Source organism: Crinia signifera, chromosome 2, assembly GCF_055691185.1.
Source record: "Crinia signifera chromosome 2, ASM5569118v1, whole genome shotgun sequence".
NCBI lineage: Eukaryota > Metazoa > Chordata > Amphibia > Anura > Myobatrachidae > Crinia > Crinia signifera.
In genome coordinates this window covers 337,612,145-337,636,462 of record NC_139218.1, presented here as the reverse complement: position 1 = coordinate 337,636,462, position 24,318 = coordinate 337,612,145, and the positions used below count along the sequence as shown (strand labels likewise).

Below are 24,318 nucleotides of genomic sequence, written 5' to 3'. Positions count from 1 at the left end.
CCAATGTTCTCAGTGCCGGAGTTAGGTTATTTCACAGGGGATCACCTAACAACCACAGTGTTCTGAGAGCCATGCATATTGTATGTCTGTTCTACTGTTTCTTTTGCGGGACCAGAATATAAAATCTGCTGCTATCAACATATTTTATTAATAGCGATAGAAACCAATATCAAAGTGAACAAAGAAGAGTTAAACATTACATAGCATAAAAATATGCTTTAATAATTAAGTATATAGTATCATGTAAAACAAGTCCAATATACAGTTATTAAGAACAAGTGCCAAACATATTCATCATTCTCATATTTATTCTGAATGGAAAAAGAGTACACATGTTACAGATGGAGCAGCTCTCATCCTGGCAGGGGATGGCGCTGGCGTCGCCAGCCGCCATCCCCCGCCAGCGCCATGGTGGTGTCGAGAAGGGGACGCGCACGCACGAGAGGCGCGCGCGTCCCCTTCCAACGCCGCTTCCATCCGTTCCCCCGGGTCCCCGCCGGCTTGCCGGCGGTAACCCGGGGTCCCCGCCGCCTGCCCGCACCCCCCCCTAACCCCCCCCCCCCCTAACCCTGTCCGTCTCCCTGAGGCGGAGACGGACAGGGTTTCCGTCGCGCTGGCGACGGAGACGCGCGTGCGCGTCTCGGTATATTCGCTGGCGAGGCTGCTGGCGGGTCGCCAGAGGGGACGTCCTGGCGACCCGCCAGCAAGGATGAGACCTACTCCATCTGTATATGGTATGCCAAACGCAAATAAAAGGCTGAGTGGCGAGACGAAAATCTATGTTAGGGATACATTTTACTAAGATGGGAGTTTTATTGAAGATGGGTTGTTGTCCATAGCAACCAATCAGATTCTACTTATTTATTCAGCACCTTCCAGAAGATGATAGATAGAATTTGATTGGTTGCTATGAACAACATCCCATCTTCAACAGAACGTCCATCTTAGTAAATTTACCACTTAGTGTGCCGAGCAAGGGATCTGGGTGTGTGCGTTGTTGGGGCATTTTTCCAAAGCTATCATTCAAAATATGGTGTTGATAGCAGAATACATATTGGGGGACCAGCTACAGGGTACATAGTGAGGTGTGTCTTGTGTTCTAGATGTGCAATGCTGGCCCACCTTGGTCCGTACACCCTGTACCGTGTGTGTGTGTGTGTGTATGTGCATGCGTGTATTCATATATAACCAGTTATTTATGTAGCATGAATGTATGCTGCAGCACTTTACAGAGGGAAGGTTTGGCCAGTCACATCAGTCCCTGCCCCAGTGGAGCTTACAATCTATGGGGCCAAATTTGTCCCCGATGATCATGGTTTATGCATTCGCGAATATGCGCATACGCAAACCCCAGTACAGAATGGCATTGGTGAGTTCCCCAGTGCCATTTGCTCCAGGAGGGGCAGGCAGGGAGCTGCAGCAGGGGAACGCCCAGCGGTTTTATGGGCATACCCATAAAACCACTGGGCGTACCCCTGCAGACGCAGGCATGTATTTGCTTGCTACGGGGTGGGCGGCTGCTTGGGGTGGACGATCTGCGGCCATAATAAAAGTCAGTCTAGACTGACTTTTATTAAGGAACGAGTGAAAAATCATTTGATGGTGAGCGTTTACCTGTGTGCTAGGCTGTTAACATATGCAGCTTAGCGAACAGGTCTGAATTCGGCCCTATATGCCCTACCACACACATATTCACACTAGGGTTCATTTTGTTGGGAGCTAATTAACTTACCAGGATATTTTTGGATTGTGGGAGGAAACCGGAGTACCCGGAGGAAACCCACGCGAGCACGGGGAGAATATACAAACTCCGCACAGTTAGGGCCATGGGGGGGAACCGGACCCATGACCTCAGCGCTGTGTGTTTGTAATGTCAACTGTTACACCGTCCGTGCAATGCCAAAATATACATATAGCAAATTAAAATACTATATAACTTGTTTGATGGATATGAAGTGTACAGTATTGCACATGTAATACAGATATACATAAGTACTTGGGAGAGTATGGTATGAAGGAGAGCACTGATCTCATTTCATGACCTTCAATGGTCATTGACTTTCTATGATCTCTATTTCTACAATAGGGTCCATAGTAACATGCCTCACTCAATACTATCCCAGTTAGTTATTTTCTATTGTGTTTTTTTCAGAGAATTAAGGTCTCTTGTCATCGAGATGGTCCTAGCCACAGACATGTCTTGTCACTTCCAGCAAGTCAAAACCATGAAATCTGCCCTGCAGTCACTGGAGAAGTGAGTATATAGGAGGAAACCACATATGAACAATATAAATGCCTGAATACAGTAGCTCATACTGTAGGAGAGATGTGCACCAGACAGACGTGTGTCAGGAGTGAGCGGATTCTCTATAAGCACAGTGTCACTAAGTAAAGACTACAGTGTGTGTGTATAGGAGTTTCTGTCAGAACTTGTGGGCGAGTACAGTATTCCATGGATCTATCCAGTGGCGTAGCTAGATTATTGTAGACCCCATAGCAAAAGTTTGTTAGTGCCCCTATGTACAACCCAGGTTTTTTTAAAGCGGCAATCATTTACACTGCAACGTTTGATATGCAATGTAAATAATTGCCGCTTTAAAAACATTTACTATGGCCATTCATTTTCTATATGTATTTATATTCCTAATCAGGAATACAAATGCATACGCCATCAATAGAATACAAATAGGAATCACCATTCACTCAAATTTTCTAACCGGCCGGTATGTAATATATGGCCGTAATTGACCCGAACATACAGCTGAAAAAATACAAATTTTCCAGCCGTATTTGGGTCTGCATGGATCAGTCCGATAGGTGCAGGCTTCAGTGTATAAATAGAGAGAAAATAAAATAATTGACATTTACCAGCCCCGGGCTCAAAGAGCCAGTTCTGGTTTTAGAAATTCACGGTTTAACCACATAGGGGTTCCCGGTAATTTCTCAAACTAGCACCTGGGAAAATATGAGTCCCAGCAAGCCTCCCCTGCATACTGGGTGCATTAATGGGCACGCCGGGACTCTTAGTTTACAGCAGAACCAATCACCCAATAAAAACAAACACCAGAAAAATACAACTTTATTAACCCCTTACCGACGCAGCATGTTTTTGCCTTCCTGACAGAGCCCTTTTTTTCAAATCTGACATGTATCACTTAAGTGGGGATAACTTTTTTTTGCTTTTACTTATCCCAGTGATTTTGAGATTGTTTTCTCGTGACACATTGTACTTTAAATTAGTGGTAAATTTTGGTCGATACAGTTTTTTTTTTTTTTTGAAAAATACCAAAATGTCGTAAAAAAATTGAACATTTTGCTATTTGCAAAATGTTAAATTTTCTGCTTGTGAGACAAATAATCATACCACTCAAAATAGTTAATAACTAACATAGACCATATCTAAACTTTATTATTACATCATTATTTCAACCTCCTTTAATTTTTTTGGACACTAGGGGGCAGCAGAGTCTAAATTTTACACATCACACAGTAAACGCTGCTTTTGGCTGTTCACGTTTGAACAGCCAATCGCAGCGATCGCCAATGGCGGGGGGCATCGCTGCCCCCCCTGGGCAATGAGGGAAGATGTCTGCTGTCAGGGACAGCAGACATCGTCCCTCTGTCACCGCGTCTCTAGACGCGGTGGCACTTTAAAGTCATGACGTACATTTACGTCATGTGTCGGGAAGTACATCCCGACCATGACGTAAATGTACGTCAAATGTCGGGAAGGGGTTAAATACGGAGCTCATTCATACTTTTACTGACCTACCACGACCCGTAGGATCGGTCCCCTTGTCCAGTAGAAAATCCACAGGGTACCTGCAGAAGAAAATTATACTCACCAGCTCCTCGTGTCCTCTTTGTTCCATGTAGGCATCCCCAGACAGAAAAATATAAAAAAAACTGCTGACCTGAAGCCGTACATACTGAGAGAAGCAGAGAATGCTATTTTTTACATTCTCCGCTCCTCCCCCAAAATGTGCAATTGTCCGCCTAGTGGCCAATCAGGAGCTAAGTTTCGCACTGGCAGTTGGTGGCCTCCCCTATTTGTATTTAGAACTGCACTGCAGCCCCTCCTCTGGAGCCTCCCCTGGTTACATGTAACTATGGACACTTGAGCTGATGTGTAATAATATGACTGGTGTAGCAGTAATAATTGCATAAAGAAGTTATCACACAGTTCATTGTGATCTTCAGTTCAAACTCATCAGGTTTTTTTTTAAAGTGTGAATGCATCTGTAACCATAGTCTCAGTAGGGCAGGTTTTCAGCTCAATAATGTTGTTGCCTTGTAAATCCCTCAAGACGTGGCACTTCACATCAATGTGTTTAGTACATGGGTTCATTTTCTCTGTCGGTGACAACTTTTAACATACTTTATTACCTTCCACGATGGGAATTGGTTTGGGCATATCCGTCCCTAAGCTCATCAGGACGTGACCTAAACAGATTTGTTCTTGACATCCGAGCTGCAGCAATACATTAGATTTCTGTTGATTAAAGTGTTTCTGCTGTTTGTTTTCTACTGCTCCAGCTTATATTACCATTCTACAGTCACAAGTCAGTAGAGAATCCTGTTGTTGTGTGTTTTGTGTCACCCACCCAGTCTGCAGCTACATAACCTGTCAAAGGACATAAGTGTTGCTGGTAATTTGATGTATTAATAATTAATTGCAGATGTTTCCCGACACACTTCCCAGTCACACGGAGATGTCTTTTTAGTGTGCAATGTCTTGCACAGCAGCACAGTTGTACAGTGGTCCGTATTGCGACCATATAATTCTAGGGTTACTGTAACCGACCGTGTCATATCTAAAATATGCCTAAGCGTCCCTGCTAAAATACCCTTCTCTATTAGCAATTCTTATTATCACAGGCGTGCTCTGGAACTGGTTACGTGATGATGCTATGTCCTCACTGAGAGCCTACAGATTCACAATTTTGTGCTTCATTAGATGTTTTCGTGTATCTGGAGTCGTTTTCTGTGGAAGACACCAATGGGTTTATTTACTATCATAGTGGACCTTATTCTGATTGACTCACAAGGCTGCGGAATTTGCAGCCTTGCGAGTCCATCAGACGCCGCCTGCAATGCGTCCCCGTTGACCTATTTGATTATATTTAATAAATGTAAAATTGTACCTCTTGCTTAAACTCAGAAATGCATAGCTGCACTTTAATCAGGGCTGGATTAAGGTTCGCTGGTGCATCATGATGTTAATCTGTCATTGACTTTAAATCTGCTATACACATACAACTGGTGGTAAAATGCAGCCTATCTGTGTCCCTCCAGTAGGAAACTATCATGTGGGCAACTGATGGGCCTATTCATGTCCCTCCAATAGGATACTATCATGTGGGGAACTGATGGGCCTATCCATGTCCCTCCAGTAGGATACTATCATGTGGGGAACTGATGGGCCTATCCATGTCCCTTCAGTAGGATACTATCATGTGGGGTACTGAGGGGCCTATCCATGTCCCTCCAGTAGGATACTATCATGTGGGGTACTGATGGGCCTATCCATGTCCCTCCAGTAGGATACTATCATGTGGGGTACTGATGGGCCTATCCATGTCCCTCCAGTAGGATACTATCATGTGGGGTACTGATGGGCCTATCCATGTCCCTCCAGTAGGATACTATCATGTGGGGTACTGAGGGGACTATCCATGTCTCTCCAGTAGGATACTATCATGTGGGGTACTGAGGGGCCTATCCATGTCTCTCCAGTAGGATACTATCATGTGGGGAACTGATGGGCCTATCCATGTCCCTCCAGTAGGATACTATCATGTGGGGAACTGATGGGCCTATCCATGTCCCTCCAGTAGAAAGCTATCATGTGGGGAACTGATGGGCCTATCCATGTCCCTCCAGTAGAAAGCTATCATGTGGGGTACTGATGGGCCTATCCATGTCCCTCCAGTAGGATACTATCATGTGGGGAACTGATGGGCCTATCCATGTCCCTCCAGTAGAAAGCTATCATGTGGGGAACTGATGGGCCTATCCATGTCCCTCCAGTAGAAAGCTATCATGTGGGGTACTGATGGGCCTATCCATGTCCCTCCAGTAGGATACTATCATGTGGGGAACTGATGGGCCTATCCATGTCCCTCCAGTAGGATACTATCATGTGGGGTACTGATGGGCCTATCCATGTCCCTCCAGTAGGATACTATCATGTGGGGAACTGATGGGCCTATCCATGTCCCTCCAGTAGGATACTATCATGTGGGGAACTGATGGGCCTATCCATGTCCCTCTGTCATGAACCCCGGTTCTCGCACTGCTCGCATGCGCCCCTTACCGGCACGCTGGGGTAGTGTCCTCCGTAGGTCGGCTGCCGGCACAGTCGGCAATCCCTGGCGTGATGTCTTTTGTTTCCAAGTCGCCCCTGCATCACTGTGAGCTCCAGGTGTATTCCCTGATCAAGCTGCGGGTCACATGATCCAGGTAAGCTCCAACTTACTTCCTGGTCTGTGTGCTGCTGCTGCGGCTGATTCTATCACCTGCGTCTGATTCCCTAATCACCTGGAGGGATAAAAACCCAGCTCACAGTCTCCTCCTTGTCTTGAACAACTCGTCAGTTTACCTGTGAGTTCTCCAGCATTAAGCTCCTGTCAAGACTCCCCACGTGCTCCAGAGGTCCGGTTTCCTGAGTCCGCTGTCACCTGTGTTACTCTCAGCGTCCTGGTCATTCCACTCCTGCCAGAAGTCTCCACGTGTTTCCATCTGCCGTGTGATCCTGTCTTCTCGTGCAGCCCAGGTTACTTACTCAGTGTCCGGTTATCCGTGGGTTCCGTGCCCGTCTCCCCTCAACTCTCAAGCCGCTCCAGCGATCCCCAGTGATCTCCAGTATCGGCTCCCTAGCCGCTCCAGCGATCCCCAGTGATCTCAAGTATCGGCTCCCTAGCCGCTCCAGTGTTTCTCAGTGTCTCCAGCGTCTTCCTGTGTTACCTCCGTGTCATTCCCGGCTTCCAGGCCGCATCTCACATTCCTCAAGTACCCTCCGTGTTGCTGTATAGCATTCAGTGCCATCGATCACCATCGATGGTTTAAGTACCCCATTAAAGACTCTTGTTGTCCAAACTCTGCTAAAGCCACAGGGGAACCTGGGCAGAGGTCCGCGACCTGGTCGGCAGTTGCAGCGAAGTCCATATCCCCTTGCGGGGGTCCCTGGTGAATACCACTGTCGGCTTAGACCCCGCGCCTCTGCTTTAGGTCTCAGCCAATCCTCTGTGTCCCCGGCAGATCATCTCCCTCCAGCCTCCGTGCATGAGCTCCAGCTACCTCAAGCCTCCTCGCTTCCAGTTCCCTGCGCCCTCCACTGGCGCACCCAGGTCAGTGCCGGGAACACAGACAGTCCAGGCCGTGACAGATTGTTCAAGACCGATGGACTCGGCACGCGACCATAGTGTGGGGCCAGCGGCTCTCCAAGATGTCACCTCGCGTATAGAAACTCAAGAAGCGACGCAGCAGCAGGTGATTACATACCTCCAGGATGTGTCAACTCGTCTGGATTCCCTCCAGCAGTCCCTCCGGCCACCTCCGCCACCGGTATCTAATCAGCCTGCCACTCATGCCCCAGCATATATTCCCCGTCTTCAGCTGCCTACTCCTAATAAATATGATGGCAATCCTAAAGGCTGTAGAGGCTTTCTAAACCAATGTGACATCCAATTTGAACTTCTACCACAGAACTTTCCGACTGCCAGAACCAAGATAGCATATATTGTCTCCTTGCTGACTGGTTCTGCCCTAGATTGGATATCACCCCTCTGGGAAAGATCTGATCCAATTCTCACCGATTATGACAGATTCGTCTCTACCTTCCGACGGATATTCGATGAGCCAGGAAGGCCTGCATCAGCCTCTACAGAAATTCTCCGCATCAAACAGGGCTCTCGTTCCATGGGCCAATTCGTGGTTCAATTCCAGACTCTTGCCTCCTAGCTCAAATGGAACAATGAGGCGTTAACAGCCGCCTTCTGGTTGGGTGTCTCAGAACGCATCAAAGATGAACTTGCCACCCGAGATCTCCCTGAGCAGCTTGAAGAATTAATTTCCTTGTGTGTCAAAATAGACCTGCGCCTAAGAGAGCGAGGTTTAGAAAGATTAAAGAAAGTAGTTCCCCGAGTTCCGCCTCCGCCTCAGCACCGTCCTGCGACAACCGCTACAGAAGAACCTATGCAAATAGGTAGATCTAGGTTATCTACAGAGGAACGGTCCAGGAGGCAAAAGGAAAAATTATGTATCTACTGTGCCGCCCCCGGTCACTTCATTGGGTCCTGTCCCGAGCGTCCGGGAAACGCCAAGCCCTAACCTGCAGTGGGGGAGTCAGGTTAGGTTGTCTCAGTAAAACTCCTCCCACCACTGACTTGATTCTACCTGTTGCCCTTGTGTCCCCTGTGGGTACCCTGCAAGTCTCAGCCCTGGCAGACTCCGGGGCTGCAGGGAACTTTATCTCAGCCGAGCTGGTAAAGAAGTGTAAAATCCCAATTCTGCCTCTTTCCCAGCCTCACTTCCTAACAGCGGTGGATGGAAGCAGGATCCCCGGAAGCGATATTGTGCATCGGACAGTTCCTGTCAAATTCAACGTAGGTGTACTTCATCAAGAATGTATGGACTTCCTGGTCATTCCTAAATCCTCTTATGACCTTGTGTTAGGGTTACCATGGCTACAACTCCACAACCCCCGTATCGATTGGAGATCTCTCCAAATTGTGGAATGGAGCGAATATTGCCAGAAACATTGCTTGACTGAAGTAACTCCGGTCCGATCTTCCGCAGTCAAAAGCCTTCCGGGTCTTCCCTCAGTGTATCACGCATTCAGTGATGTATTCAGTGAACAAGCCGCTGATGTTCTGCCTCCACACCGCCGGTGGGATTGTCCCATCGATCTCCTCCCTGGGAAGTCCCCTCCTAAGGGGCGTACCTACCCTTTGTCAATCCCTGAGACCAAAGCGATGTCTGAGTATATTCAAGAAAATCTCCAGAAAGGTTTCATCCGACCCTCTACCACCCCTGCTGGTGCAGGATTCTTTTTCGTGAAAAAAAAAGATGGAGGATTACGCCCATGCATAGATTATAGAGGTCTCAATGAGATAACCATCAAGAACAGTTATCCTCTTCCCTTGATCACTGAGTTATTTGATCGTATCAAAGGTGCAAAATTTTTTACCAAGCTTGACCTCAGAGGGGCGTACAATCTGATCAGAATTCGCCAGGGCGACGAATGGAAGACTGCCTTCAACACTAGAGATGGGCATTACGAGTATCTAGTGATGCCCTTCGGTCTCAGTAATGCACCTGCCGTCTTTCAAGAATTTGTCAATGAAATTTTTAGAGATGTCCTCTATAAATATCTTGTTGTGTATCTCGACGATATTTTAATCTTTTCTTCAGATCTCCAGTCTCATCGTTCTCAAGTCAAAGAAGTGCTGACCCGTTTACGTGCTAATAAATTGTACGGTAAACTCTCCAAGTGCACATTCGAAGTCCCTCAGATACCCTTCCTAGGGTATATCGTGTCTGGCTCAGAATTGCGAATGGATCCCGCAAAACTTGAAGCCATCAACAGTTGGTCCCAACCAACCACTCTCAAAGCAGTCCAGCGTTTTATTGGCTTTGCAAACTACTACAGAAAATTTGTCAAAGGATTCTCCACCCTCATCGCTCCCATCACAGCTCTCACCCAAAAAGGTGCCAATCCAGCTGTCTGGTCCGACGAAGCCTTGTCCGCATTCCACCTGCTTAAACAAGCCTTCATATCTGCCCCCATTCTCCGGCAGCCAGATACAGACAAACCCTTCCTCTTGGAAGTTGACGCCTCGAATGTGGGTGTTGGTGCTGTGCTCTCTCAAGTTACAGATGATGGCAAACAGCACCCCTGTGGGTTTTTCTCCCGGAAATTCCTCCCTGCCGAGAAAAATTACTCCATTGGCGATCAAGAGTTGTTGGCGATTAAACTTGCACTGGAAGAATGGCGATATCTGTTAGAAGGGGCCAAGTTTCCCGTGTCCATCTTCACAGATCACAAGAACTTACTGTACGTCCAGACAGCCCAGTGTCTTAATTCCCGCCAAGCTCGTTGGTCCTTATTCTTCTCACGATTCAGTTTTAAAATTTTCTATCGTCCTGGGTCCCAGAATGCAAAAGCTGATGCACTGTCCCGTTCCATGGAAGATGACACAGTGCTGCAAGAACAGCGTCCCATCATCAGTCCTACGGCTTTTGCCGCCACCCATGTGTTACCCGTGCCACCTCGAGGAAAGATGCTGGTTCTACCAGAGCTCCAGCCCAAAATCTTATCTTGGGCTCATGCCTCGCCTTTCTCCGGTCACCCAGGCGTTTACAAAACCCTGGAAATTCTTTACCGGTCATATTGGTGGCCTCACATGAAAAAGGATGTCCAGGATTTCGTGGCCTCATGTCCTACCTGCGCCCAGCATAAAGTCCATCGTCAGTCCCCTGCAGGTACTCTCCTTCCGTTGCCCACTCCCATGCGTCCCTGGACGCACATTTCCATGGACTTTATTTCTGAACTCCCAAAGTCTCAAGAATGTAATACCATCTGGGTGGTGGTAGACCGGTTCTCCAAAATGGCACATTTCATCCCATTGACTGGCCTGCCCTCTGCTCCCAAGCTCGCCCAGATCTTCATTCAACATATCTTTCGAATTCATGGACTCCCTGCAGATATTGTCTCCGATCGTGGAGTGCAATTTGTAGCCCGCTTTTGTAGAGCTCTCTGTTCTGCCCTGAAGGTAAAATTGAACCTTTCCACAGCATACCACCCGCAGTCTAATGGGCAAACAGAGAGAGTTAACCAAGATCTGGAAGCATTCCTCCGCCTGTATGTCTCCTCGTCACAAGATAACTGGGTCAGTCTGCTGCCTTGAGCTGAATTTGCCCACAACTTCAGATACCACACAGCTACTGGCTACTCTCCTTTCTACGTAGTGTACGGTCAACACCCTCGACCACCGATCTTTGAGCCTTTACCAGCCTTGGAAGTGCCTGCCGCATCTTCCACACTCAAGCATTTCTCACAAGTTTGGAAAAATGTGCATGTTTCTCTCAAGAAAGCCTCAAAAAGATACAAATTCTTTGCTGACCGTAAAAGAAGAGCAGTCCCTCAGTTAAAACTTGGTGACAAGGTATGGCTCTCCACTCGAAATCTTCGCCTACGAGTCCCGTCCATGAAGTTCGCCCCCTGATTCATTGGGCCATTCCCCGTGATCCAAAGGATCAACCCTGTAGCTTATAAGCTGAAGCTACCACCATACCTGAAAATCCCAAATTCCTTCCACATATCATTATTGCGACCTCTTGTTCTCAACCGGTTCCAAAGTGCTACTCCTGAGCTCCCCAGAGTTTATACCCATCGAGGGGTGGAATTCGAGGTCGATAATGTGGTGGATTCTCGCAAAAGATATGGAAACATCCAATACCTCATCGATTGGAAGGGCTATGGCCCGGAAGAAAGAAGCTGGATCAATGCTGCAGATGTGCATGCTCCCCGTTTGATTGCAACCTTTCATAAAGACAATCCGAGTAAGCCCAAAGGGTGTTCGGTGCCCACCCTAAAAGGGGGGGGGTACTGTCATGAACCCCGGTTCTCGCACTGCTCGCATGCGCCCCTTACCGGCACGCTGGGGTAGTGTCCTCCGTAGGTCGGCTGCCGGCACAGTCGGCAATCCCTGGCGTGATGTCTTTTGTTTCCAAGTCGCCCCTGCATCACTGTGAGCTCCAGGTGTATTCCCTGATCAAGCTGCGGGTCACATGATCCAGGTAAGCTCCAACTTACTTCCTGGTCTGTGTGCTGCTGCTGCGGCTGATTCTATCACCTGCGTCTGATTCCCTAATCACCTGGAGGGATAAAAACCCAGCTCACAGTCTCCTCCTTGTCTTGAACAACTCGTCAGTTTACCTGTGAGTTCTCCAGCGTTAAGCTCCTGTCAAGACTCCCCACGTGCTCCAGAGGTCCGGTTTCCTGAGTCCGCTGTCACCTGTGTTACTCTCAGCGTCCTGGTCATTCCACTCCTGCCAGAAGTCTCCACGTGTTTCCATCTGCCGTGTGATCCTGTCTTCTCGTGCAGCCCAGGTTACTTACTCAGTGTCCGGTTATCCGTGGGTTCCGTGCCCGTCTCCCCTCGGCTCTCAAGCCGCTCCAGCGATCCCCAGTGATCTCCAGTATCGGCTCCCTAGCCGCTCCAGCGATCCCCAGTGATCTCAAGTATCGGCTCCCTAGCCGCTCCAGTGTTTCTCAGTGTCTCCAGCGTCTTCCTGTGTTACCTCCGTGTCATTCCCGGCTTCCAGGCCGCATCTCACATTCCTCAAGTACCCTCCGTGTTGCTGTATAGCATTCAGTGCCATCGATCACCATCGATGGTTTAAGTACCCCATTAAAGACTCTTGTTGTCCAAACTCTGCTAAAGCCACAGGGGAACCTGGGCAGAGGGCCGCGACCTGGTCGGCAGTTGCAGCGAAGTCCATATCCCCTTGCGGGGGTCCCTGGTGAATACCACTGTCGGCTTAGACCCCGCGCCTCTGCTTTAGGTCTCAGCCAATCCTCTGTGTCCCCGGCAGATCATCTCCCTCCAGCCTCCGTGCATGAGCTCCAGCTACCTCAAGCCTCCTCGCTTCCAGTTCCCTGCGCCCTCCACTGGCGCACCCAGGTCAGTGCCGGGAACACAGACAGTCCAGGCCGTGACACCCTCCAGTAGAAAGCTACTGTATCATGTGAGCTCCCCTGAACAGACTTTCCAAGTGCACCTGGGGCATTTAGAACTATTTGGGCAGTGAACTAAAACTCTGAGGGCTAGTTGTGTGCACGTACAATGTGATACCTTTCAAACAAGTCACATTTTGACATGGTTAAAATGGACATATATCCAACATAAATCAAGACCACAACCTCCTTTCTTTTTATTTTACTTCTTGCCATTGCATTCGTCAATTAATTTTCCTTTGGCAAACTCCAAAGGGAGCTCAGATTTGGGTCTAGCTGTTATGGCGTTAATTAAAGCTCCATATGATTCATGAAGGCTGCACAGGAGTAAAACTATCTTTGATGTCCTCTCTGATTACATTCAGCTGTTCGGAAATGTTTAGAATTGCATTTGCATGCTCTTGCATTTCCTTGCTTATGCAATCTCATATTGTGTAATCTGCATAGCAGATATAGTTTACTATTTAAAATTGATCTTCCATGCCGAGTCTGATGTGCTTTCCATGTACATTTGCTATGGTTTCCTCCCTTCCCAAAAAGTACCATGGTAAATGATCAAATGAATGGAATTTCATAGTAATTTCGCCATTTACCTTAGTAATCTGGTATAGAGATGCTCAATACTATGACTGTGTCGTGTCAGCGAGATGTAGATGTATGAAGCAGTGATAAGGGAGGAGAAGTGAGCCATAGGAGAAGTGGCCCGTAGCAACCAATCAGCACTGAAGTAACATCTATAATTTACATAATATAAAATTATACAGAGCAGCTGATTGGTTGCCTTGGGCCACTTGTCTGCTTGCTCCCTTCTCCTCTCTTATCACTGCTTCATACATTCGCCCCTGTAGAACTAAATCATCTTTTATCATTTTAAAAAACAGCAGTTAGATAAATAAAAACTTACCATACTATAACAAGAGCAAGGTGAGACGTGTTCTGTCTCAATAATCAAGCTCGAGTGTAAAGGTGCCCATAAACAGTACACTTGCTGGGTGCGATGAGATACATGCTCCCATCACACATCTCATCGCACAGCTCAAAATGTGCTGCACATACATTTTGTACTAGATCTCATCTAATTGCATCTCATTGCATTGCAAAACCCATGTTATGCGATGCAATCTAGTCCAAATTGTATACAATAATTGTACCGTGTATGGGCACCTGAGTCAGTTCATCTGTGTATTGAACCGGTACTTACACCAGGACACTTTGTCAACTCAACTGAAGAAGCATGTGGGAAGAATCCAGATGACGGTTTATTTCAAGCTGATATTCTTGTAATAATGCACAAAACAGTAGGTGAAAATATAATCAGTTGCCAGAGCTCAACAGAAACCAACTGAAGGTTAAAATGGCAGACACACAATGGGGCAGATGTATCAATCTGCCTATAACGTTTTTTAAATAATGAGTTCCGCTTCTCCAGCATAACATGGAGAAGCGGGCACACGTTATAGGCAGATGTATTAACAACCCCCCCCAACCCGATAAGGAGAGCCGTTATGCCCAGCGTTAATGGCTCTCCTTATCGGCTCCCCATGCATTTTGCACATGCGTACTCGCGGCTTCCCCCCCGGCCGGCTTTCTGGGCATGCGCGAGTTCTCACTAAAACCGCGAGATCTCCAAGCCAGAAGCAGGGCTAGCATTGTCCCCACAGTGGGGGATAGAACAACGCTAGCCCTGAGCTGGCCGCTAAACACTGGGGGGGGATTGCAGGGGACAGCCCCGCCAAGCGTAACTCAGCAGGCTGTCACTAGCGCACGCTAGTAATACATTCAGTAACTCGTAATCCCCCCAAGTTAACCAGCGTTAAGTGCATTTCTGCACTTACCGCTGGTTCATACATCTGCCCCAATGTGCAAGAGATAGGAAAAAAGGCAGGGCTAATGACATCAGAGCCTAGCTACAGGAAATCAGGAGGGGCAAACTTCACGAGATGCAAAGCTTTGCAATAGTAACATGACAGAAACTTAACAGCATATGAAACACATACAGTATGTTGTGGGACATGAAAAAACTGTTTGAACTGTTCAAAAAAAAAAAATTATTGTAGACATTTAAACCTAAGTAGGCATCTTTTTTTTAAAGTTTATTTTTATATATTATATATATTGTGTAAATTGAATTCAAAGCTAAGTCTGAAACATGAACTCTACTTCACATTTCACTGCGGGCAGAATGTTCTTGACATTCTAACCCAACTCACAGTGGTGCCACAAATGAGTTTGAGGCCATTGAACTTTCCAAATGTGATCAAACCCATGACTCATTTACTGATCTGTATGTAAGCTCACTTAATTTGTATGTGACACAGACACTCTTGGCTGTCTTTGTAGAGTAGAATGTATGACCAGCATGGAAGTACAAAATGTGTTTTTATTTTTTTTGTTATGCATGAAAATTGGAGAACATCTCAGTTTGTTTACATCCTTCAAGAGAAGCAGATCAAGAAAAGAGGGGGGGGGGTAGGGAGCAGGGGAATAGTGTGTAGGGGAAAAGCAGATGCATATACAATACGACTTTCAGGAATACCTGTAAAAAAAAATATATACCCAACAGACCGTGAAGCTCGGTACACGCTGGATGATATATAATCGGTTTGAGCAAGTAGATGTTATAGGGCTAGTAGGTATATGCACCCTGTATGACATCACTCACAGACGTATTTCATCAGCCCTACAGCACAGCTGATGCCCATTTTATATCTTAAAGTGCAACGGAACTTGCGGCGCTATATAAGAAACTGTTAATAAATATAATAAATATATCTGCAGATAAGTAGTACCGGCACATCTGGCTGTGTGTTCGGGTGGTCCATTGATTGGCTGCAGGATTGATATTAAAGCAGGGTGGGCTCAAATGCCTGGCCAGCTTTGACATAAGGACAACATATCGAGTGGCCGGAAAGTAAGTGTATGTGCTTACCTAAATCAGAAGCTGGGTGGGTAGATCAAGGGGTCAATATCTTGTTATAGTGTGCACCTGACTTTCCTCTGGCCTCTTAACCTCACCAAACTATACTGTATATTGCCATATATCCAACGTGATTCTACAAGCACCAAGCACCCTGTCACCTCCCCTTGGCGATCAATCATAATATATTTATTTATATTTATTTTATATATATATATATATATATATATATATATATATATATATATATATATATTGTATATAGCATATATGAATGCAATGTATTAGAGTTTAGTATTTTCTTTGTAAGGAAAAACTGTTTGTTCTGAGTTGTACCATTGTAATTGCATTCATTAACATGAGTAGCCTTGTTTTTTAGACATTCTGAATTCAAGATCTAAAGCTTACTGCTTTTGATGGACTGCTTCATATTTAAAGAATGATAAATGCATGTGCCAAAGATAATGCTATGAGGTAACATTGTTATATGCTACAGTACACCTACAAAGCCACTGTGCTCATGTCCCTCTTTATGTGCTTCCAGCATAGACAAATCAAAGGCGCTGTCTCTACTCCTGCATGCCGCTGACATCAGCCACCCCACCAAGCAGTGGAAAGTGCATGGACGGTGGACCAAAGCTCTGATGGAGGAGTTTTTCAGACAGGTATCACTTAACCCCAGGGGCTTTTATTTTGTGGGTTCCAATATCAGACAAGCATCAAGTGATAATTTTATGGGCATCATTCAGATGTGGTTGATCTTACGATTGCTGTTTCTAGAAAAAAAGGGGGGAAGGATAGCAGCGCTCTAAAGAATTTTTTAACCAAAAAAAGTTAAAGTATTTAATAATAATTACAGTTAATACATGATCTAAAAACATATCATAATATTAAAACAATTAAATGTAAACATAGCCCATATCCACAGTTTAGCAGCAGATATACAGGGACTGTTGGCGTTTCTGCGATGGAATCTACCAATGATGTATGCAGCAGTCAGCTTCACATAAAAGATGGTCACAGGTGTTACCTTGCAATCAGATAGGATGAGTCTTGTAAAGGTATAACTTCTTTATGTATAACTGAGTAACAGGATCAATATAACATTACATGACATCAGCATTCAGTGGTATCTTGTTCACACAAGATGTCTGCTACATGTGCTTCTCCATTCCTCTTCTTAAGACTACAACAAACAGGAAAACATCAGAGAGATACAGGAATATAACAGCAGACAAACAATACATATGATAGTATATCGCCATCTACTGTCCCTCCAGTGTACATACACATGTATATGCATATGAGTGAAACCCACAGTCTGTTGCACATATTCCAACACCCCTTCTCAACAGACTAGGTTTCTTCAATTAAACCCATTTTTAATGTAAGTCTCGAATGTCTCTCTCTGACAAGAGGCTTGGTCAGGATATCAGCTGTCATGTCTTCTGTCGGACAATAGTTCAACTCTATAAGACCTTGTTCTTGTAGATCCCTCAGAAAATGATGCTTGACATCAATATGCTTGGTTCTGGGATTTACTCTCTCAGTTTGCGCTAACGCAAGGCATCCTTGATTATCCTCATATATCTTGATAGGTTCTTCTTGATGCATACCTAGGTCTGATAATAGTTGCATTAACCATGTAACTTCTTGACTGGCGTGAGCTGCTGCTATGTACTCAGCTTCTGTAAATGACAGTGCTACAGAAGACTGTTTCTTGCTTGTCCAGCTGATTAATCCTTCTCCGATTGAGAATAGATATCCACTTGTGGATTTTCTGTCGTTTACATCTCCAGCCCAGTCTGAATCAACATGTCCTGTTAATTTTTGACTTTTGCTTGCTGAGAATTTGAGTTTCTTGTTGATTGTTCCCTTTAAGTAACAAATTACTCTCTTAACTGCGTTCCAGTCCATCTGTGTTGGTTTGGAAACTTTCCTGCTTAATATCCCAACTGCTGTGGAAATGTCTGGTCTTGTGACGGTTGCAATATATAGCAATTTTCCTATAGCTTGTCTGTATAGATGGTTATCTTGTAATGGTTCACTCTGATTGTTTGATTCCTCTACATAACTTGTTTCCATAGGAGTACTAACTGTCTTTCCTTCTAGCATACCGAACTCCTCAATGGTTTCTTGAATCTTGCGTTTTTGACTCAAAGTGAATGTACCATCATCTTCTCTTGAGACTTCCATTCCCAAGTAATGTGCTATGTGCCCTAGGTCTTTTGTTTCAAACTGACTGTTTAGTTCTTGTAGTAGTTCAGTTTCATCTCCTCCTTGTTCAAAACAAATTAGCAAATCATCCACATAAATCAATACGTATAAACATCTTCCTTCTATTGATTTTGTATAAAGACAGGGGTCTGCTTTACTTCTGATGAACCCCTTCTCCATCAATACTTCATTTATTTTTGTATTCCATGCTCTCGCTGCTTGTTTTAGACCGTATAGCTTGCATACGTGATCTGGTAATTGAGCATCTATGAAGCCTGGTGGTTGCTCCATGTATATGTCTTCCTTTAATTCACCATGTAGGAAGGCTGTCTTCACGTCGTAATGTTTCACCTGCATACCTCTTATGGCTGCTGTTAGGAGTAAGGTTCTGATGGTGGTGTGCTTCACAACTGGAGCAAACGTTTCATCATAATCTTCTCCAAATTTCTGTGAATATCCTTTTGCTACTAATCTCGCCTTGTTCTTTCTACTTTTCCTTCAGTATCATATTTGACCTTAAGGGGGAAATTTACTAAAGGAAATTTGTAAAAAAATAGTTGTATTTGTATCCAGAAATACACTTATTTTTGACATTTACTATCCCGAAAATACGGCAATTCGTAGTCGTATTGATGTGCTATCAAAAGGAATACGAATTGCTGTATTTTTGGGATAGTAAATGTCAAAAATAAGTGTATTTCTGGATACAAATACACCTATTTTTTACAAATTTCCTTTAGTAAATTTCCCCCATAATGTCCATTTGCATCCTATGGGCTTTTTATCTGCGGGTAGTCTGGTCAATGTCCATGTCTGGTTATCTTCCATTGACTTCATTTCTTCCTTTGCAGCTTCTAGCCATTTTTGTGCTTCTCTTTCTGAAAAGGTAGCAATTTCTTCCCATGATGTAGGTTCTTGTATGTTAATTGCCTCTGCTTTGTAAGATAAACGTACGGGTGCTTTACCTTTGTTTTCCCTTGAAGATCGTCTCACTTCTTCTGTTGTGTTTTCTTGAGTGTCGATGGTATTTATCTTATCTTGTATCTCAACTTCTTGAGTGATCTCTCTTTCATCTGTTTCATTGGATTCTACGGTTTCTTTTTCAGAAATTATGACATCGTCTCTTGGTTCCTCCACGAATGTCACACTGTTGCTTATGGTTATTCTATCATCTTTTCGATTTAAGATTCTGTAACCTTTTGAATGTTCACTGTAACCAACTAGAATTCCCTCTACGGCTCAATTCTGTAACTTGCTCCGTTTTTCTGCGGGAATGTAGGCGAAGGCTTTGCATCCGAAAACTCTGATGTGCTTTAGGCTGGGTTTCTTACCATACCATAACTCATGAGGTGTCTTCTGTACTGCTCTGGAGAGTAGTCTGTTTTGAAGATAGGTGGCTGTCATTGCCGCTTCACCCCAATATTTATCAGGTAGTCCTGAATCCGTAAGCATACATCTGATCATTTCTGTTAACGATCTGTTCTTTCTCTCGGATATGCCATTTTGTTCTGGTGTGTACGGTACAGTTTTCTGATGCTCTATGCCGAGTCTCCTTAAGTACTGTTCTATTTTCTGCCCTGTGAACTCTCCTCCATTGTCACTTCGAAAAATTAGCATATTCCTCTTGAATCTGTTTCTGGTCATGGATACATAATCTTGTAGCTTGTCAAAGACTTCATCTTTGCTTCTTATAAGATAAGTGACTGTGAACCTGGAATAGTCATCAGTAAATGTCAGCATGTACCTTTTGCCTCCTGATGTGCATATTTTCATAGGTCCGCATACATCACTGTGTACAAGATCTAATGGTTTTGAAGCTCTGCTTTCACTTTTCTTTGGAATTGTCATCATTGTTGCTTTTGCTTTTATACAACACTGGCATGTCATCATTTCTGAACAGTTTGACACTGCGAGGTCCTTTGCTAGGTCTCTTCTCTGCATTTCCTTTATGCAATCTGAGTGTCTGTGTCCCAATCTTCTGTGCCACTTGTGAATGCAGTCTGCGTGTTTCTGTGTACTTAGCTTTACTTGCTGTGCTGCAATATCTAAGCAGTATAAGTGTTCTTTTATTCTGGCTGTGGCTAGTGTTTCTCTTCCATTTTGGATAAGACACTTGTTATTCTGGAATTTTACAGTAAGTCCTTTTTCTGCTAAATTCTTTACTGACAATAGCGCCCCTTCTAGCTTAGGAACGTATAGTACATCTGTTATTGGTATCTGTGTGTAGTTGCCATTACCCTTGGAGCATAGGAATTGACCTTCCCCTTTTCCTTCTGCAATGATATTTGTTCCATCTGCCAGGTAAATAGTTTCCTTATGGTTCAAATAAAGTTCAGTGAAGAAGTCCTTGTTATTTGTCATATGACTAGTTGCTCCTAAATCTACATACCTTTTGTCTAACAATTGGGTTACTGTCGCTTTAACCCCTTCCTGACAGAGCTAGTTTTTGCGTTCCTGACAGAGCCATTTTTTTCAAATCTGACATGTCTCACTTAAGTGGGGATAACTTTTTTTTGCTTTTACTTATCCCAGTGATTTTGAGATTGTTTTTTCGTGACACATTGTACTTCAAATTAGTGGTAAATTTGGGTCGATACAGTCTGTGTTTTTTTGTGAAAAATACCAAAATGTCGTGAAAAAATGGAAAATTTAGCGATTTGCAAAATGTTAAATTTTCTGCTTGTGAGACAAATAATCTTACCACTCAAAATAGTTAATAACTAACATAGACCATATGTCTACTTTATGTTTCCATCATTATTTCAACTTCCTTTTAATTTTTTTGGACACTAGGAGGCTTACAATATGAATAGCAAATTCTCAAATTTTCAAGAAAATTTCAAACACTGATTTTTTTAGGGACCAGTTCAGTTCTGATGTGACTTTGAGGGACTTGTATGTGAGACACCCCCATAAATGATGCCATTTCAAAAACTGCACCCCTCACAGTATTCAAAACAGCATTTTGGAAGTTTGTTAACCCTTTAGGTGTTTCACAGGAATTAAAACAAAGTGTAGGTGAAATTTCAAAATTTCATTTTTTTTGCAGATTTGCAATTTTAATACATTTTTCTAAGGAACACAGTACATTTTACTAGAGAAATGTGACTAAAAATTGATTCCCCCAATTCTTTTGTTTTCATAAATATCCTATATGTGGCCCTAGTGTGCACGTTGACCAAACCACAGGCTTCATAATAGAAGGAGCAACTACTTGATTTTGGAGCCTCCTTTTTATGAGATTATTTTTTAGGCACCATGTAGGTTTCTAGGCACCATAAGATGCTAAAATTTAGGAACCCCCCCACAAGTGACCCCATTTTGCAAACTACACCCCTCAGGGAATTCATCTAGGGGTATAGTGTACATTTCAAACCCCCAGGGGTTTCACCAATTGTGGTCCAACTGGGCAGTGAAAATGAAAAATTAAATTTTTTACACAAAAATGCAGTTCTGGCTCAAAATTTTTCATTTTCACAAGGAATGAAGGAGACAAAGCCCCCCAAAATCTGTGCCCCAATTTCTACCGAGTACGGCAATGCCTCACATGTGACCAAAAAATACCAGTTGGGTGCATGGCAGGACTCAGAAGGGAAGGAGTGATTTTTGGATTTTGCAGCTCAGATTCTGGTGGAATTTTGGTGGGTGCTATGTCGCATTAGCAAGACCCCCCAAGCACCAATACAGTGGAACCCCCCCACAAGTGACCCCATTTTGCAAACTACACCCCTCAGGGAATTCATCTAGGGGTATAGTGTACATTTTAAACCCCCAGGGGTTTCACCAATTTTGATACAAGTGGGCAGTGAAAATGAAAAATTACATTTTTTTACACAAAAATGCAGTTCTGGCTCAAAATTTTTCATTTTCAGAAGGTATGAAGGAGAAAAAGCACCCCAAAATCTGTGCCCCAATTTCTCCCGAGTACGGCAATGCCTCACATGTGACCAAAAAGTACCAGTTGGGTGCATGGCAGGACTCAGAAGGGAAGGAGTGATTTTTGGATTTTGCAGCACAGATTTTGGTGGAATGAATGGTGGGTGCTATGTTGCACCAATACAGTGGAACCCCCCCACAAGTCACCCCATTTTGCAAACTACACCCCTCAGGGAATTCATCTAGGGGTATAGTGTACATTTCAAACCCCCAGGGGTTTCACCAATTTTGATACAAGTGGGCAGTGAACATGAAAAATTACATTTTTTTACACAAAAATGCAGTTCTGGCTCAATATTTTTCATTTTCACAAGGAATGAAGGAGAAAAAGCACCCCAAAATCTGTGCCCCAATTTCTCCCGAGTACGGCAATGCCTCACATGTGACCAAAAAATACCAGTTGGGTGCATGGCAGGACTCAGAAGGGAAGGAGTGATTTTTGGATTTTGCAGCTCAGATTCTGGTGGAATTTTGGTGGGTGCTATGTCGCATTAGCAAGACCCCCCAAGCACCAAGACAGTGGAACCCCCCCACAAGTGACCCCATTTTGCAAACTACACCCCTCAGGGAATTCATCTAGGGGTATAGTGTACATTTCAAACCCCCAGGGGTTTCACCAATTTTGATACAAGTGGGCAGTGAACATGAAAAATTACATTTTTTTACACAAAAATGCAGTTCTGGCTCAAAATTTTTCATTTTCAGAAGGTATGAAGGAGAAAAAGCACCCCAAAATCTGTGCCCCAATTTCTCCAGAGTACGGCAATGCCTCACATGTGACCAAAAAGTACCAGTTGGGTGCATGGCAGGACTCAGAAGGGAAGGAGTGATTTTTGGATTTTGCAGCACAGATTTTGGTGGAATGAATGGTGGGTGCTATGTTGCACCAATACAGTGGAACCCCCCCACAAGTCACCCCATTTTGCAAAGTACACCCCTCAGGGAATTCATCTAGGGGTATAGTGTACATTTCAAACCCCCAAGGGTTTCACCAATTTTGATACAAGTGGGCAGTGAACATGAAAAATTACATTTTTTTACACAAAAATGCAGTTCTGGCTCAAAATTTTTCATTTTCACAAGGAATGAAGGAGAAAAAGCACCCCAAAATCTGTGCCCCAATTTCTCCCGAGTACGGCAATGCCTCACATGTGACCAAAAAATACCAGTTGGGTGCATGGCAGGACTCAGAAGGGAAGGAGTGATTTTTGGATTTTACAGCTCAGATTCTGGTGGAATTTTGGTGGGTGCTGTGTCGCATTAGCAAGACCCCCCAAGCACCAAGACAGTGGAACCCCCCCACAAGTGACCCCATTTTGCAAACTACACCCCTCAGGGAATTCATCTAGGGGTATAGTGTACATTTCAAACCCCCAGGGGTTTCACCAATTTTGATACAAGTGGGCAGTGAACATGAAAAATTACATTTTTTTACACAAAAATGCAGTTCTGGCTCAAAATTTTTCATTTTCAGAAGGTATGAAGGAGACAAAGCACCCCAAAATCTGTGCCCCAATTTCTCCCGAGTACGGCAATGCCTCATGTGTGACCAAAAAGTGGCAGGACTCAGAAGGGAAGGAGTGATATTTGGATTTTGCAGCACAAATTCTGGTGGAATGATGGTGGGTGCTATGTCGCATTAGCAAGACCCCCAAAGCACCAATACAGTGGAACCCCCCCACAAGTGACCCCATTTTGCAAACTACACCCCTCAGGGAATTCATCTAGGGGTATAGTGTACATTTCAAACCCCCAGGGGTTTCACCAATTTTGATACAAGTGGGCAGTGAACATGAAAAATTACATTTTTTTACACAAAAATGCAGTTCTGGCTCAAAATTTTTCATTTTCACAAGGAATGAAGGAGAAAAAGCACCCCAAAATCTGTGCCCCAATTTCTCCCGAGTACGGCAATGCCTCACATGTGACCAAAAAATACCAGTTGGGTGCATGGCAGGACTCAGAAGGGAAGGAGTGATTTTTGGATTTTACAGCTCAGATTCTGGTGGAATTTTGGTGGGTGCTATGTCGCATTAGCAAGACCCCCCAAGCACCAAGACAGTGGAACCCCCCCACAAGTGACCCCATTTTGCAAACTACACCCCTTAGGGAATTCATCTAGGGGTATAGTGTACATTTCAAACCCCCAGGGGTTTCACCAATTTTGATACAAGTGGGCAGTGAACATGAAAAATTACATTTTTTTACACAAAAATGCAGTTCTGGCTCAAAATTTTTCATTTTCACAAGGAATGAAGGAGAAAAAGCACCCCAAAATCTGTGCCCCAATTTCTCCCGAGTACGGCAATGCCTCACATATGACCAAAAAATACCAGTTGGGTGCATGGCAGGACTCAGAAGGGAAGGAGTGATTTTTGGATTTTACAGCTCAGATTCTGGTGGAATTTTGGTGGGTGCTATGTCGCATTAGCAAGACCCCCCAAGCACCAAGACAGTGGAACCCCCCCACAAGTGACCCCATTTTGCAAACTACACCCCTCAGGGA

The 24,318-nt window shown here is 44.5% G+C and overlaps 1 protein-coding gene across 6 annotated transcripts in view; it reads left to right on the top strand.

The window, feature by feature from the left end:
- PDE1B (phosphodiesterase 1B) overlaps positions 1–24,318 on the top strand; it is a 307,280-nt gene that overhangs the window by 257,246 nt on the left and 25,716 nt on the right. For all 6 annotated transcript variants that reach the window (XM_083169525.1, XM_083169526.1, XM_083169528.1 and 3 more), the window contains 2 exons: positions 2,153–2,254; positions 16,204–16,324. In XM_083169525.1, the coding sequence (XP_083025651.1) occupies positions 2,153–2,254; positions 16,204–16,324 (223 nt within the window). The remainder of the gene's footprint in view (positions 1–2,152; positions 2,255–16,203; positions 16,325–24,318) is intronic.